General features: G+C 33.9%; 1 protein-coding gene across 1 annotated transcript in view; it reads right to left on the bottom strand.

Annotated features, from left to right (window-relative positions):
- CACNA2D1 (calcium voltage-gated channel auxiliary subunit alpha2delta 1) overlaps nucleotides 1-18,186 on the bottom strand; it is a 377,680-nt gene that overhangs the window by 134,316 nt on the left and 225,178 nt on the right. Inside the window, 1 exon segment of the mRNA XM_023753781.1 lies at nucleotides 16,715-16,756. Coding sequence (XP_023609549.1) covers nucleotides 16,715-16,756 — 42 coding nt within the window.

Raw genomic sequence — 18,186 nt, 5'->3', positions numbered from 1 at the left:
AGCAGCATATCCCAATGGGGAGAATGCCTTTTGTAGGAATCTCTCAGTTGATTCTAATTCTCTCCTATCTTCAAAACCCTCAAACTAAACAATCTACAAAGTCAGTTTCAGTTGTGAAAATTATAGTTCTACTTCTATAATTTTAAAAAAGAACACATTATTTTTGTTAGCATATCTTTTCAAGAAATCTCATTTACATCTATTTCTAGCAAAGTTCAGATATAGAAAAGTAGAAGGATTAGATGATAATAGACCGATAGGAAGGTATTGAACTACATCTATGAATTAAGGTTAGGAATATGTGGAAATGTGCAAATATTTCATTCATTCACTCTTTCAAGAAATATTTACTTGGTAAAATGAGGAGGATTTACTGATATTAACGTTTATAGAAATGCCATTTAATATCTAAATTGGGAAATAAATTAAATGCCCAACAATAGTAAAATGGTCACAATAATAGTGACAGCTATAATATAAAAGAGTAATTGCATTGAGAATATACATATATGCTATATTTGTTTAAACTTATCTAAAGTTTAAAAAGTAAATATTCAGCAAAAAGGAAAGAAAAGGCCTATTTATTTTGAGAGGAAAGAGAGGTAAATGGATATATGCATGGATGCTTACATAGTAAATGTAATTAGTTTTGTAGTTATGAGATACGTATAACTATAGTTATGTTTGGGTTCTCTTGCTTTTTAGAATAGTACAAGGAGCATGTATTATATTTTAATTGGAAAAATATTCATTTTTCTTTGAATTCCTTTCTGAAGTTCTATTAAGCATTATATGATTATCTTACTAAGGTGAAACTTACTTCTTATATTTCCTCTGAATCCTCTCATAGCTAAAAATCACAATTTTAAATATATTAATTCGTTTAATATATTTACCACATAAAGGTCTTTTATAAATAACTTTAAAATAATAATGTACTTCTTAACTTGTATAATTGTGTATCAAGACTAGTTTTAATGTGCAGTTGTTAAATATATTAAGGAAAACTAATACTCCATTTCATAACCTCCATAAATTGAAATAATTTCATGAAAATATAAGAATTTTTAATGCAAATCACTTATTTTCTTAAACATATATTATTGTTTCAGATAGCTATATTAATATTGTCATTATATAGTAATTAAAATACAAAAAATATTATACATAAAAGAATTAACAGAAAAGAAATTGGGGGAAAGCTACTTAACATATGTTGTTTAATGTGTTAATTAAAATTTTTAAATGCTTCCCCTGGAATTAACATTTCCTTGTTTAAGTTATTATATTCCTTTTTTAACATTTTCCCCCAAAATCTCTCTTCTGAATTCTCCAAACCATCCTATAGAAATGTCTACAAAGAAATGAGCAAATTGATTCTCAAATGTATTCAAATGCATTTGGTAAAACACATAAGTGAAACATGAGAAGTCCGTTTCTCAGACTATTGGTCTCAATATAATTTCAGTTATTAAATAATAGATTAGATCACTCAGAGACAGCGTACAGGCCAATGCTGGATGGGCAGGTCATTCAATTTTCCAAGCAGTGTGCATTAGCAAATTTAATTTGCAAAGTCACAATGACAAGTCTGTGACAGACAGGAAAAGCTCTTGCATATTTAATATATTTATCTTGAAGTAAACACTCAGAATTGATTTATAATAACCCATTTCTTTTCAATAGTTATTTTTTCATGTTGTGAACTTAAAACTACTTCTACTGAAAGGAAAATGTCCAGAAATTTAAAGTTTATATATTTTACCTAAGTTGCAATAGAAACCAGCCTAATCACATTGCACAATTCAGATTAAATGTGCTCATTGAGAAACTTGGTTCACAGTCATACTGTGGCTAGGCTTATCTTCTCCCCCTGCTCTCTCTTATTTTTTTGTGTCCCCCAAAATTGAGAAAAGTAGTTGATATGAATAAGAACGGTACACTGAGATCCTTGTGTTACTCTTTATATAAGTATTACAATGGGCATTTCTAATTCACTAATGAAGTTAAGTGAATGAACTCTTGTGAAATGAGACAAATTCTTCAATACCTAGAGGTCATTGCTTTGTATACAATTATCCAGTATGTATGTATGCATATTTTAAAATGTCTACCTCTAAATGCATCCTTTTTTTTTAATTATCACTCAAGGATATGTTTGTTTTATGGTGTGTTTTTTTAAAATTGATTTTAGAGAGAGAGAAGGAGAGGGGGAGAAAGAGAGAAAGAGAGACATTGATGTCAGTGGAAAACATGAATTGGTTGGCTGCCTCCTTTACATGTCCCAGCTGTGGATGAAGCCCACAACCTAGGTATGTGCCCTGACCTGGAACTAAACCCACAACCTTTTGGTGTACATGACCACGCTCCAACCAACTGACACACCCTGCCAGGGCCATCCTTTCCTTTTGTACTATTACAAGCATATTATTTACAACAGGGCCTTGCAGTCATTCTGTGGATTAAAAGGTAAGGTTGCCTCTGTAACCACTAGTCCAATCCTGGAATCGAAGCATTCTGTGATCCCCCATTAGTTACGGCTGGTTACCAGTTCTGGCTCTTACAAAGGAACGCCTCCTTTTACCAAATCACTTGAATCTAAAGGGTGTCCCAAAATTCACGCAAGAAGTAATTTTGATAGAAAACACAGGTTTATAATTAAAAATTGTAAATTTTTTATTGATACATAAAGTATACAGTTTAGGGTTATGTATGGAATAGCATATTGGGTAAATGGCCTCCACGGCTTTGCTGGCACATACGCACTCTTTTGTTGAAATTTTCCATGACCGTTTTTGCATAAATGTGGCTGAATTTTGATGAGGCTCATTTTCATCTTGATGGCTTGTTAATCTACAAAATTGTCACATTTGGGGTTCAGAAAATCCACGAGTGATTGTTGAGAAACAAATGCATCCACAAGGTGTCACTGTTTGGTGCGGATTTTGGGCTGAAGGCATCATTGGACCATTCTTCTTCGAAAAAGCAGCTGCTCATGCAATAACAGTTAATGGTGCTCACTATCGCAACATGATAATCCATTTGCCCAATATGCTATTCCATACATAACCCTATTCTGTATACTTTATGAATCAATAAAAATTACAATTTTTAATTATAAACCTGTGTTTTCTATCAAAATTACTTCTTGCGTGAATTTTGGGACACCCTTTATTAGGAATGGAAATTCACCAAAGCAACTGCAGCTGACCAGGCCCAATTAGTGAATAATAAATAGCAAAAGCTGCTGAGCCTTCTTCATCAGCCATAGTTGTTCTGGTCAGGCTGTAAGGCCAGGCTGAAAATTAAGCCATGAATTCAGTTACAATGGCAATAAGAACACTGTTGAGTCTCCTGAGTTAATTGGTTTAAGCTATTTTCTCTTTGAGGATAATGTGACTCACAAGTATTGAGTGGATGAAGAGAATTAGAGGGAAAATATAACTAAATAAATTATACATTAAAGACTTAAATTTTTATACTTTTGTATTACTAAATTATAACAATAAGAACAAATTTTAAATTTTGAACTTAATAGACATATTATCCTTGCAAAAACGTGAGGTTAGCTAATCATAATATGTTTTATGAAGAAATTGTATTTTCATGAATTCAGAAGATTTCTTTAGTTCTTTGGGTAATCAAAATGATATAACTCTTTAGATTAACCTATGAAAAACTATAGCATTAATTTTTCAGAAGCAATTTATTTAACAAATTAAGAAAAGATTGCTTTTAATATAACATGAAAAGTAAATTTATAACATTAGTGATCAAAAGATAATTGGAGAAATAATTCTAGCTCTTAAAGATTAGATTCACCATGAAGCCTCCATGTATTCTTCTACTACTAATTATGGTACATAAAAAATCAGGTAGGAACAGTATGAAATAAGCCAACTTTGAGGAAAAGGAACAGTAAGCAGCTTAAACTGTGCAATAACAATGAAAGGTGGCAAGTAAAAAAAAATGTAGGGGATATTAAATCAAAAAATATATACATTCTCTGAATATGACAGAGTCAAAGACAGGTATGAATATAAAACACATAAAACAACTAAATTAAATCAAAAGTGATACTGATCACTATAATAATTTGTTTATTAAATTAAATGTAAAAGCAAAAATAGACATTCCTCAAAAAATATATACTGAGATTGCTGGTAATGATTATAATGATAACATTCAAAAAAGTTAGAATAAACAATCTGAGACCATTCTCAAAATAAAACGGATGACTTTTTAGTTAACATTAAGGGTGAATCAGCTATTCCAGGACCTAGCACAGAGTAAGAATGAGGGCCATTAGAATCACAATACAGGTAAGTTTGATGACAAGAAGATTTGGGATTGATTTAAATTCCAAGGTAGTGTGAAATTTTCAAATCACCAGCATTAGAATGGGATGTAATACAATGAAAATATATACATATCTATATTTATAAATATGTAAACTAAATTTTGGGAAGAGGCTGATACGGTATTTCTCTCTATTAAGGGATTGTGAAGTGTTGTCTCGAATTTGAAAAACACTAAAAGATTTTAGATACTCTAAAAGTTCAATATAGTATACCCTCATGGAAACCAATATGTAGTATTTTACATAAACATATGTATAATTTAATAAAAGGGTAATATGCAAATAAATCGTTACTCTTTCACAAAGATGGTGGCACCCATAGCGTCCCACACCCCGGCCACAGAGGGACGGAAGGCATTTGGGCAGGCAGCACGCCCCCGGCCCAGCGGACACAATGCAGGGGGGCCTCTGTGTGTGAGCTGCAGAGGAAGCACTTTTTCTGACTGCTCATTGGCTAAGCTCCCTGTGTGCCACCACTCGTAGTGTTCTTGGTAACTTGGGTAATAAGAATCCAAGAAGGTGATCTAGGGTTTTTCTACCACAGTCCTGGAGGAAAAAACTAAAGTCCGCTGCTGGAGGGGCTAAGAAATGTCATATCCTGCCCTAGCTGGTTTGGCTCAGTGGATAGAGCCTTGGCCTGCCGACTGCAGGGTCCAGGTTCAATTCTGATCAAGGGCATGTACCTAAGTTGCAGGTTCCTCCCTGGCCGGGGCCCAGGTCAGTGCTCATGCAGGAGGCAACCAATCAAAGTATCCTTCTCACATTGATATTTCTCTCTGTCTCTCCCTCTCTCTTCCACACTCTCTAAAAATCAATGGAAACATATCTTCAGGTGAGGATAGAAAGAAAGAAAGAAAGAAATGTCATATCCTATGAAAGACACATCTTGAAAATGCCTAAAGAAAGTTGTCATTTTTTCGTGGTGAAGGGACTGGAGTCCGTGTTGATGAAAACACCTTGGTGGCTGTGGCGGCCAGCAGTGGCAGCAGCAGCAGGGTGATGGGGCTGGCGCCTTCCCCTGATCAGCCCGATCGCCTACTGCAGAGGGTGGCCAGACTGCGGCTTAGGCCCAAAGCCGTCAGTAGGATATCCCCTGAGGGCTCCCAGTCTGTGAGAGGGGGCAGGCTGGGCTGAGGGAACCCCCCCCCCCAGTTCACGAATTTCATATATATATGAAAAACATTAAAATGACATCATCCTATCTCTAAAAATTAAAAGCAAATTTTATGTTATAAACATTATAATGGACAAATATACTTTTCAAAATACTGTCAGAGCAAAAAGTTTAAAAAAAAAACGTTTCAAGATGGGAAGGTCAATTATTTTTCCTTAATATACAAGGTAAAGACTAGCCAATGCCATACAACTCAGGTATAGTCCCAGAGCCCAGACTCCAGGACTCCAAGTTTTCACCATATTTACAGTGAAATGAAAACCTCTCTATGGCCTGCTTGTAAGATTTCCTACAATCTACTTCCTGGCTGATTACTCATCCAGATCTCCCATTCTGCTTCTTTTTGCTCATTATGTTCCCGCTGCAGTGGCCGATTGTCTGCTCCTCACACACATCATGCTCTTGCTGGTTTAGCCTTCCTTGTACTCGCTGTTCCCTTTGCTTGGTATGCTTTTCCCTGGTCTACTTTCATGGCACCAGTTTGTTCTTTAGGTCTCAGTTAAAGAATACTCTCTTGGATATTCCCCATCTAATTATCCCCCATAGAATCTTGACAATGTCACCCTACTTACTACCTTCAGAGCACTACTCCACTTTAGTTATCTAACTTTTTATTTGCCCATCTCTGTTATCTCAGTACACTAAAATTAAGCTCCGTGAAGGCAAGAGACCTCATTGGTATTATCGAGTTGTATCCCTAGCACCTAGCATATCACTTAGAACTGTTTTTGCTTGCTATATTAATATTATTTGTTGAGTAAAACATAAAAGTTAATCCATGCCCTAACCGGTTTGCTCAGTGGATAGAGCGTCGGCCTGTGGACTGAAAGGTCCCAGGTTCGATTCCGGTCAAGAGCATGTACCTTGGTTGTGGGCACATCCCCAGTTGGGGGTGTGCAGGAGGCAGCTGATCGATGTTTCTCTCTCATCAATGTTTCTGTCTATCCCTCTCCCTTCTTCTCTGTAAAAAATCAATAAAATATATATTTTTTTAAAAAGTGAATCCATGTTTCCTGGCCTCCAAATTTATGCCTTTTTTCTAGGACAAACATTGGAAGCAATTTGGTGAATGGACAGACAGTGCCTCATTCAAGAATCTAGGTTCTCAATCTCATTCCAACTCTATGAATCCTTGCTGTCTCCTCAGGTTTTCTTTTATAAGAAACAGAGGGAAACAAGATCTGTAAGGTTCTTTCCAGCTCTAAAATTTATAATTCTGAAATCTATGGACTTAAAGCAAATTATCTACAAAGTTGTTTTTTTAATGCCAAATAACTGGAAGAACATTTTAATGGTGGGATGCTGCTATAAAGAAGCATTTACCACTAAAGTCTCTGGGTAACCAAACCCTGAGAATTTACATTTTAATTTAGGGCAATGCATTCATATCATAAAGCTAAAGACAACAATCAGTCAAAAAGACAATTTGTAGATGCATATAAATTAAAACATTAGGTTTTTCTTTTCAACTCATGGGTTTTATTCTTTCATTTACATCCCTGAGAGATAACCAAGTCCTTCTTTTTCATAAGACTTTAAATGAAAATAAATACATCATGTATCAGTGGAATCTAAAAGGATCCATTGGAGGTTTAAAAGAAAACAGAACTGATACCTACTTATAGCAAGTGAAGTGAGAAAAAAAAAGAGAAAGTTGATTGCTATTTATTATAGGGATTGACATTAGCAATCCCTACCTTCTGTGTGTGAGCTGCTCTGGAGTCACCTGCTACACTCCAGGCACCACAGCACAAAGTGGAAACCTACACACTGACAAGTAGGTAGCTACCTTCTCACTTGTACCATCATTTTCAATGTACTCTGCTATATTTTATATGCAATTTATATACTATCTATTCTGGCTTAACCTATAGCGTATGGATCAGTAGCTTAAAATATCTTAAAATTAATAATGATTAAAGATGAAATTCTACCAATGGAAGTTGCACTGAACAACAGGAAAATGACAGATGATGCTTCTGTTTATTCTCAGCATTAGCTCTTCTTCAGCCTCATTACAAGATGAAAACAGTGATTTAATTTGTTTAATTAGGCAAATTGGTCAAAAGTTAAAAATTATCAAGAAGGCTATAAGTACAATTTATTATTGATAAGAATGTAATGTGTTCATATGGCCTGTTGAGATATTTCCAATGGTAATTGAAGTCATCATCATTAACAAAGGCCTCTAATAACTAGCATCCAGAAAAATCTTCACACTTTTTCATCTAGGGACGTTTAATCATATGCCACTTTAAACCAATACTTTGTAAAATTTCACTAAACAAAGATTTAGAAGTCTCCTTTGGGGTTTTAAAATATATTAGTTCAGTAGTAAATATATAGAATTTATAAGTAAATATTCTTATAAAGGGAGATGCATTTTTTAAAAAACTGATATGATGTGTAAACAAAAAATGGTTGAAGATTCTGTTCAAAGCAATCCAGTCTCCATCTTTGTACAACAGGGTAAATTTATAATGCCCACATAATGCACTGAATTTTCTAAATTTAATGATTATTCATTGTATTTTAAATATGTATGCTATACTCTATTTCTGGAAAGAAAGAACTGGATGCAAATCTATAAGAGAATCATTCAATCTCCAAAAACAACAACAAAAACACCCAAGAATCAATGTTTAAACCATCCTTGCAAAACAAGCATGTGCCCAAGTGTGTAAAGCATTAAAAATTTTCTGAAGAGAGTCAAAACTTTTAAAAGAAGCCCCCCAAAACATAAGGCAGAATTACTAGAAGAAATTGAATCTAATCTACCTTTTTTTATTAGTTTTACAAAATTTTTCCCAATGACTCCTAATGTGGCCATATTTCACACAGGGTGGCATGCATTAATATCACTGGGAATAGTAGATCAGATCAATGGAGATTTATGATTCAAAGTCTAACACTCTTTTTAATCAGAGCAATTTCATTTTACCTACTGCAAATCACTGTCAGTGATGAAACTGGCTGGATTAAATACAAGCCAAATATATCACCATTAAATATAGACAGAATAATGGGTAGGTATAATCAATTAAAATTTTAAGTGAAAACCATCTCCAAAAAATTTTAACCTTCAGTCTTGATTTATAGCAACTCCATTACAGGGCCCTCTCCATCCCATGGGTGCCCACAGCACAACACCACGCTGCTTCTGCTGTGGACCACACGGACTGCACCACGTTCAATGCCTGGCACCATCAAATACCTACTGTGTGACTTAAGCTTTACTTGTCTCACCTGAAAATCAGTAAAATAACAGTGCACATTACAAAGGATTAGTGTGAACTTTAAACGCTAACATTGCATACAAAGTATTTACTGCCTATTAAGAATAAGAATATGTATGCTAACTACTATTATAATCCAATCCAAACATATACTATCCAAAATATTTAAAACATTTATCTTAGATGCATACACACAAAAAAGCAACTCTGATTAAACCAGTTGTTATACAGAAGCAATTAATATGTTATCTCTATGCCATCGCCTATTTGAGGATTCAACATCAGTCATCAGAGCCTGAAATAAAGGCTACATTCTATAAGATAGTGGGGAAAAAATGTTAGAAAAAAATCTAGACTTTGCTTCTTTCATAATTAGAATAGATTTCATCACTGATGCATATCCCTCCTAGAATCAGGTTTATTTATTTATATAAAGTAAGATCAGATCATGAAAGATTGGGCTTTTAAAAAGGCATTTAGTTAGGACATTGTGTTCAATTAATTTTAACATAGACAAGACTCTGCTAACAAAATAAATAGTAACATAAATATGCAAGGGAATTCGGCAGACTAGCCAAAAGTCCCAGACGGGTCAAATTTTTAACATGATCAATAAAATAAAATGTAGCAAATAAATCAGCTCAATTTATCGACGGTGGGAATTCAAAGTTAAACTTACTTCATTTGGGTTTTAGTCAGAAACATAGATCTTGGAATCAGGTTAATAAGAGTTTGTAATGATCTGCATTCTTTTTGCTTGCTTTGGGAATTAACAGTGCGGCTTGCTGGCACAACTCAAGCCTTCTGTGGATTTTGCTTCACTAATTTTGAGTGAATCTAAGGACTTCTTGAGATAGATGTTTCTAAAACACTAAGCCAAGAACCTAAATGAATTTCAAAACGAAGTAAAACTTAAAGTGGAATTTCATAAGTAAATTGTTGCTTAATAGCCTTTTTTCCATCTTATTTTGATGCTTAATTTTTCTTTCAAATCTGGACATAATAAAACCTATAATGTTATCAAGACAAATTTCAGCATTGTGTTCATTTTATTCTAAGTGGTTTTTTTTGAAGATGCTAATTTGATTTTTATTGTGTTTCGCATTGTCTTAATTTTTACACCCATGCTAGAATTATATTCATGACAATAAAATTTAAAAAAATAGTTTAATCTATTACCCTTTCATTATTGTTAATGCATACACACAAACATGCTCCATTTTTAGTTAAAATCACTTCAAATCAATTTTAAATGTATTGTAATAGCATTAAAAATTATTCTCTTTAAAATATACTCATTAATATTTCTGTATTACTGACTATGGGATAGGAAATGTTCTAAATGTTTTCTATATGTTAACTAATTTTAATTTTCACACTAACTATATGAGATAGGTACTATGATTACCTTTATTTTACAAAACAAAGAAGAGAAAAACAGAGAGACTGTGTGACTTGGCCAATATCATCCAGCTAGAAAATGGCAGAGCTGGGATTCAAATCCAGGCAGTGACACTCCAGAATACAATCTAACTATCACACTCTATCATCTCCTCTGTATAACAATGTATACTAGTATACTAGTAGTGATTATACATGTGTGTCTTGTTAGTATTTAGGGGGAAAACAGTTGTACACTGAAGTATTTAGGAATAAAATGTCGTATTTCTAAATTACTTAATTCAACAACTATTATTGACCCTAATTACATGTTGAATCAGACAGACCTTCAGTTTGATCCAGTAATACAATGAGTCTGATTTCATGTTTCACAGAGATTCATAGTAACTTAGCTCTGTCCAGACTTAGATCTGTCCAGACTTAGAGCCAAAGATCCTGACCTTATATCACTTGTAGTAATTCCAAATAAGCATTCTAACTCTGCTACTTATTCCCAACCTGAATCAGTTTTAAACAAACAGGAAGCCACATTGTCTGTTTTGACACTACTCTCAGTCCTCATGACCACTACAAGTCAACGAGAGGAAGGGGTAGGGAAGAGATGAGGAAACAATGTCTACCCCTGCCTCCTTCTGCAGCCTTCCCCGGTACATGAACAAAAGAAAACAAATTTTTATATTAAAATTGATTCAAATATAGTCCATCGCCAAAGCCAGCTTTGCTATTCCTCTCTCAACTTTGTTTTCACCAACCTTGAAACAAAACCAACATTTCCATATCCACCATGCTTGCAAGGGGTTTCCCGTTTCCTTTGCAAATAGAGCTCCACTTAAAAGGTGAACAAATCTTCACAGATGTTGTGTAAGTAATATGGGCACTGAAACACAAACACCTACCCAGTTTAACAAGCATTCTTCTCAACAATTACTCTACACCTGTGGTCGGCAAACTCATTAGTCAACAGAGCCAAATATCAACAGTACAATTGAAAATTTCTTTTGAGAGCCAAATTTTTTAAACTTAAACTATATAGGTAGGTACACTGTTATTAACTTACTTAGGGTACTCCTAAGCTGGCCTTTGCTAAAAACGTCCTCAATCTGATTGAGGTATGTTTGCTGAGGTCGACCCCTTCCAACTCTCCCATCCACACTCGTCTTGTATACGTGTTTCGTCTATCTCCTTTCGTTCATCCTCTCTATATGTCCACCCCCACTTCTTCTAATGCCACTTCTTCAAAATAGACTCGCCCAGGCAGAAAACCGACTTCTGCGCATGGGCCACGAAGTTTCAATCACACTGTACGTGCATGCCCGCACGTGGTATTTTGTGGAAGAGCCACACTCAAGGGGCCAAGGAGCCGCATGTGGCTCACGAGCCATGGTTTTCCGACCACTGCTCTACACAATGAAAGAGAAAAAGATCTTTACCACAAGTTGCTAAACATTTTAATAGAGAAGATTATCCCTGTATCAAATACTATAATGTAATGTATGACATACTAATAAAGCCAGAAATATGGAAAAAATTGTTTAGAATACCCAGAGGAAGAAAATGCCATTTGCTAATTAGAAAAATCAAGGGAGACTTCATGAGGAGGTAGTATTTGAATTGGTTGATTGATTGATTTCAGAGAGGAAGGGAGAAGGAGAAATGGAAACACCAATGATGAGAGACACTGGCTGTTTCCTGCACACCCCCTACTGCAACCTGGGATGTACCCTGACCAGGAATCAACTGTGACCTCCTGGTTCATAGGCAGATGCTCAACCACTAAGCCACACTGGTCAGACTGAATTGGTTTTTAAATACTTAACATTTGACTGGAAAATTGTAGGGTACCATGACAAAGTAATCAGAAGAGAGACTGGTTTAGCATTAACCAGCTCAGTGGACACAGGAAGAATCACCTTAAATTTCTAGTAAGGTGATGTGCCTTATATCCTTCCATGAGAACTGTGGCTTACCAAATAATTTAGCCCAGCTGTACACTTTTATATTTTAAATTTCAAGGGGAAAACTTGTCTGAAAGTCTGCATTCATAATTTCTTACCGTATTACACAATCCTAAGAAACATTAATTCTACCCCTTACTTTAGTCACTGCTTTAGCTAAATCTGGCTGTCACTTATTTATTTTTATATCCACAAGGTGAATATAAATAGCACTGATCTAAGTAAAGTTGCAGAAATAATATAAAATGACCCTGAGAAATTGTCTTATATTAAAGTCCTGATAGCTTCCCACAAACTGACTTATTCAGATGTAGCTAATAGAAAGGTTACATTCCAAAGGAATAATTGATCACTTTTAAATACTTGTTTGACCTTTACCTTTTACCTTTACCTTTACCTGAGGCTATGTATCATCCTTATGGGCAAAATCAATAGATTACACTTAAATACAACATTATTTTTTAAAATCTTTATTGCTGAAAATATTACATATGTCCCCTTTTTTCTCCCACTGACCTCTTATTGCCCACCCCTGACCCCCACCCCAGGCCTTCACCACCCTATTGTCTATGTCCATGTGTTCTGCATATATGTATACAAGATCTTTGGTTGATCTATTCACACCCACCCACCTATCCCCACCTTCCCTCTGAGACTCGACAGTCTATTCCATGTGTCTATGTCACTGGATCTATTTTGTTTCCTCTGTATCTTTAATAATACAATATGCCTACTATACTATTATTGAACTTTTCATGAATTGCTCCATTAACTGCTTATTCCTTAATAAAGAGATATCAATCTAGTCTTTCTTCAGAATTAAGATTATCTAGTCTCAGGACTGGGAAACAATCTAATGGTACAGATTCCCTTTCAAGGGTTTTTTTCTTGATGCTGTCAGAGCTGTAGCTTGAAAGCAGAGGGTGATATAGGTATGGTTTCTGGTCAAGTAGAAATTTGCTAAGGGCAAGTGTTTTCCTCAGGGTGTGTACTTCAATTCCAATCCTTTATATCACAGACTCACAGGTCTGGGCTGAAATTGGGGGAGGGGTGGTGGTGAAAGGGCCTCTTTAAAAATAAAGTTATGTATGGAGAGCAGAAATGGGGTATATAATTATGACTGCTATTCTTAAGCCATTTCATACTTACATACAATGAAACTTCTATTTTAACTTAGATTTATTACTGGAAAAAACCTTATGTAATTACAATGTGCTAATTGCTATTAAGGCCAGGCTAGCTGCTGTGAGTGCATAAGAGCTGCCCTCCAGGAACTTACACATAAGGGAAGGACCCAAGAACATAATTTATAAAGATTGGTTGTGCCTCCAAGAAGAAGAAATGGCCATTTCATTACAAAAGTCATGTTGGCTTAGAAAAAACAAAACTGGTAAAGTTTATTCAGGGTCTTAAATACCAAATAAAGGCAATAATAACGGATCTGAAGATCTTGACAGTGGAAAAGGAACTATAAATAAAATGTTTAGGAATATTTTATACTAAAAATGTATATTATGAAATCTATATAAAATTTAGAAGCATAAGAGACCATTTCAATAGCTCTTAAGTAAATATTTGAGAGTAATATCTAAACTTGCATGGTGGTCATCGAGATGGAAAGGAAATGACCTATGTAAGAGAGTTGGGAAATATAGAAATGACCACTCTTCTACCAGAAGTGGTCCTGGATAAACAAATATGCTCTTGCTAATGCAGAACTGGGGGAAAACTTATAAATGATAGGCTAGAGATTTACAATCTTTTTAGACTCCTATAGGAGGTATAATACTTAAAATAGAAACTTTATTTACATCTCAGATATTTATAGCATCATTCAAATATATGAGGACAAATGTATTAATTGAGAGTGTTGCTTCAATATTTAGTACTCCAATTAGTTCGTTTGTTCATTAGACATTAGTGATGTATAAAAGCACATTACATAATGTCCCATCACAATTTTTAATAATGCATCTGGCTCTGTGGAATTTGTGAAAATTATACATCTAAAAGAACAGTGATGGTAAGCCAATTCAAATCAGAACAATGAGATGGCATTATGATTTGTGAGAATTCAATATATAAAATAATCAAGCACAACATGTATAAAGTTTTGAGTATGGTAGTCAATTAAATCAACCTATATTGCAAAACTTTTGGCTAGGGTGAGTAAATTTCATCATCCACTGAAATGTGACTTCATCAGATAAGCAAGTCTTTAAGAAAATTATAACCACTGAAAATTCTAAAATAGAATATCGAAGTGTCACATTTACTTACATGTCTTAACTTCCTTTCACTGTAAGATTGTAAATATTTCTATTGCAGAAAACAATTTGATCATAGTAATCAAAACATTAAGAAAAAATATATCACATAATTTATAAACATTTTGCTGTAAAAATAATTTTTCCTCAGTTCCAAGTTGAAGAATTTTACTATATTAGATAATAGACGTCACTAAGATTGGGTAGACTTTGGGCATTAACTTTAATATGTCAGAAGAGTAATTTGAAGATATTCGTAGAAACTAATTATCTCCTAGTTAGTATTCTCCCTGCTCTCTCTTTAGTAATAGAACCCATATTTTTATTTGGGCAGATGCCTATCTGATAGGGGTGGATTATATTCCATATTCTACTGCAAATAGGCAAAACGAGTCACTAAGTTGTGGACCATGGTGCAGATGGAAGTGATGTATGCACCTGAACATGCCCTTAAAGGCAAAGAGCATGGCCTCCATTGCCATTTGTCTCCTTCCAGTTATCTAGAATGCAAAAATCATTGTGAATACTGAAGCATCATGCTTGGGCCACAACATGAAAAAGTATATTGAGGAGAGCAGAAAACATGAGAAGGACCCTGGGCCTTGGATGATTGAGTTACCAGGTTAGGCCTTGTACACAGAATGGTACATGAAAGAAGAATAAACTTTTGTCTTGTTTTCACCACTATTACTTTAGGTTTCTACGTAACAGCCAAACCCAGAGGCTAATCATAAAATATGGTTCATTTTTATTCAATGTTTAAGGGTTTACAAGACCAATATTAAAGCCCTTTGAACATCTCCATAAAAAGTTTTAATGAAGTATGAAACAATCTTATAGTTCGTTATAAATTCTCAAAAATTTTACATGAAACAGCCTAATTCCAGCAAACTTGACTATTTTAGCAGGATTCTAAGACTACGCAGAACGGAAATAACTTATGGATCACCTAGTCAGCTGTAGAATGTGGGGAAACAGTTTGAATTTAAATAGTTTTAATGCCCTGTGGGAGACTACAATTTTAGGGCTGGATGGGGCATGGAAGTCTCTGATTCCTTTGTAATGCTCTTTCCACTACACAACACTCTTAACCACTTATTCTGAAACATTTATATATATAAACAAATGAAAAATAATTTATCTAAGTGATAACTATCACTTTTAAGTTTTAAATTTAAAAGTTGATATCAAATATAGTTGATATCAATTCCTATTAAGAGATTTTTATTTAATTTGCTATAGCTCAACTCATGGCCTAAAAAAGAGAATGTATCCTGGTTCTAGGCATAATTATAACCCACAGTAATACTAGAGACATTTTTGCATGGGAAAAGTCAAAAGGAAGACAAATTCAATAGGTTCACTTATAATAACTATATATATATATATATATACACACAATATATATATATTATAATAATATTTTTTTTGATTCAGATAAAAAAGTCTGAGAACAAACAATAATTATAGTATACTTATTTAATCTTTTCTTTAATACACCCCAAGCTCTTAGAAGAATACCTAAATTATAGGAGGCCCTCAAAAAACTTTGGATAAAAAATAAGTGTATATAAATATTTTTTCTGATAACAAAAATCAACTACAATAGAATTTAAGATTTATGTGTAAATTTTGGTATATAATTTCATAAATGTTTATACCATATCTAAGTAATGAAAATGTGTCCCTAATCTGTCCCAGTGTGTCCCTAATCTGTCCAGATCTGTTCATTATTATAAAGTAACTTATTTGAGCTAAAATAAATAATCATGTTCTGAAGTCATTTGAACATGCACTTTAGAGATATTTATTTTAAAGGCATATTAAGCACATAATATGCTTCAAAGATTGAACAGGCAGGCTAGTGGTTGCTCAGCATCCAGAATGTCATTAACACTATAGCTGAAGTAAATGGCTTTTCCTGGTGTATGCAGTTAAGGCCAGAGTAGACATGCCTAGTGACTGTGGTGACAGGAGCCAGGATATAGAGATGGATGGGATCCAATCTCTGTCAACAATGCTAATGGAGTATAGAGAATTTAAGTCAGTGCAGTGAACCGAGGTCTGAACAGGGTACAGTGTGAGTTCAGATCAGAGAAACATATGGCATTTCTTCTTAGGAAGTTACCAACAATAAGTTGTTAAAGATCACATAAGCACTAAAATTCATCATTACCTTGTTGTGTCTAATTGGCATTTTTCTTCTGCTATGGAGCATTTTCTGAAATACTAAACCTGCTAAGTCAACTTGTTCTAAAAAATCAGTCATCCCAGTATAATTAAGTTCACCTTGGAATTTAATGTAAAATGTTAATACTCACATCCAGATCGTCCTTTGCATTGTAGTAGACAACTTCATTACTCTATAAAAAATATAAAAATGAATGCTTTATTAATTTGAGAAAAAACAAAAATATACAGATGAAACACTAAATACATTTGATTTATACTTTAATTATTAAACCCCTCATAATATTCCTTTCAGAATATATTCCATGAAGATCCATAAAGATTAGCCAATATTTTCTAAGAACATATTAAAACACTATATCAGTGAGATTGGAAAAGCACATTTTGCATTGAGGGAAAATATCTCAGTGTAAGTCTGAGAACAATTTGTCAAGAAAAAATAAAAATTTAATAATGCAGATAAATATCACACACACACACACACACACACACACACACAGCCTAAACCACAAATGATAAGATAATTCAAGAAAAATGTAATACAAGTTGCTTAATCGTTTGCTAAAACTATGACTTTAAAAAAATACATATTTATCTAAAATGCTAATATTCTCCATTTCTACCAAAGTGGTGAATAAGTGTGTTGACTCTTCAAGAATAAATTTTGTCTTATAATTTTGGACATTTCTTTGAGTCTTAGAGGCTAGAACCATGCAATTTAAAAATAATCCATTTCTATTTCCTTTCCTCTCCTGAAGTGATTGAAAATACAGTCCATTTTCTGTTTGTCTCCAGTAGTAACATGAGTACTATGTAAAAATTGCTTTTTTCTGTACCTCTTAATTAATTACAAATATGGATACTATAAAATTCCATTAAAAGAAAACACAATGTACAAAAAATATTTGAAGGAAATTACTTGGAAAAAATAGACTAGATTAATATTTCTTAAAATATGCCCCCCGGCCCCCCTCTTCAAGCCATAATCAATGTTACATAGGCAAAAGTATTCTATGGTCTTGACGTTAGAATAAAAATAGACAGAATTGTCTGTTTTCAGCAGGACCTCACAGAGCCTCAGTGTATGCATGTATATTATAAATGTCCAAGAGGAAAGTAGATCTTGTTTTGTTTCCCAGATTTATTTGTCACAGAACCTGCCTCCTTTTTATGTAAGAAACATACCATAAAATATAGGTGTCTCTGAAGACCAAACAACCAAACCAAACCCTATCTAGACAAATACATGAAATCATGATTCATAACACTGAATGAAACCCAGGAGTTCAAATGTATTTCATATAGAGTCAATAACACTTTTTAACTTACCATTAAATGATTTTTAAAATAATGAAGTAGCTAGAGATTTTTACCATGCATGTAAGTTCTAATTCCTGAAACATTTCTTATAGCATTAGTTTTGAAGCAAAGTTAAAATACAAAATCAGAACTCATCATAACCATCTGAATTCACCTGAGACCCAAATCTAATTACTAGCTTATTGATCCCTCATGCAACCCTGTAATTTATCCTTAGGAGACAATTTTCAATTTAAAATGTGGAGTCCATCAAAAGTTAAAGTACCAAATAAGTTTATCTTCA

Source organism: Myotis lucifugus, unplaced genomic scaffold, assembly GCF_000147115.1.
Source record: "Myotis lucifugus unplaced genomic scaffold, Myoluc2.0 scaffold_51, whole genome shotgun sequence".
Classification (NCBI taxonomy): Eukaryota; Metazoa; Chordata; class Mammalia; order Chiroptera; family Vespertilionidae; genus Myotis; species Myotis lucifugus.
Note: the sequence above shows the minus strand (reverse complement) of the source record. Positions and strands in the feature narration are given on the sequence as shown.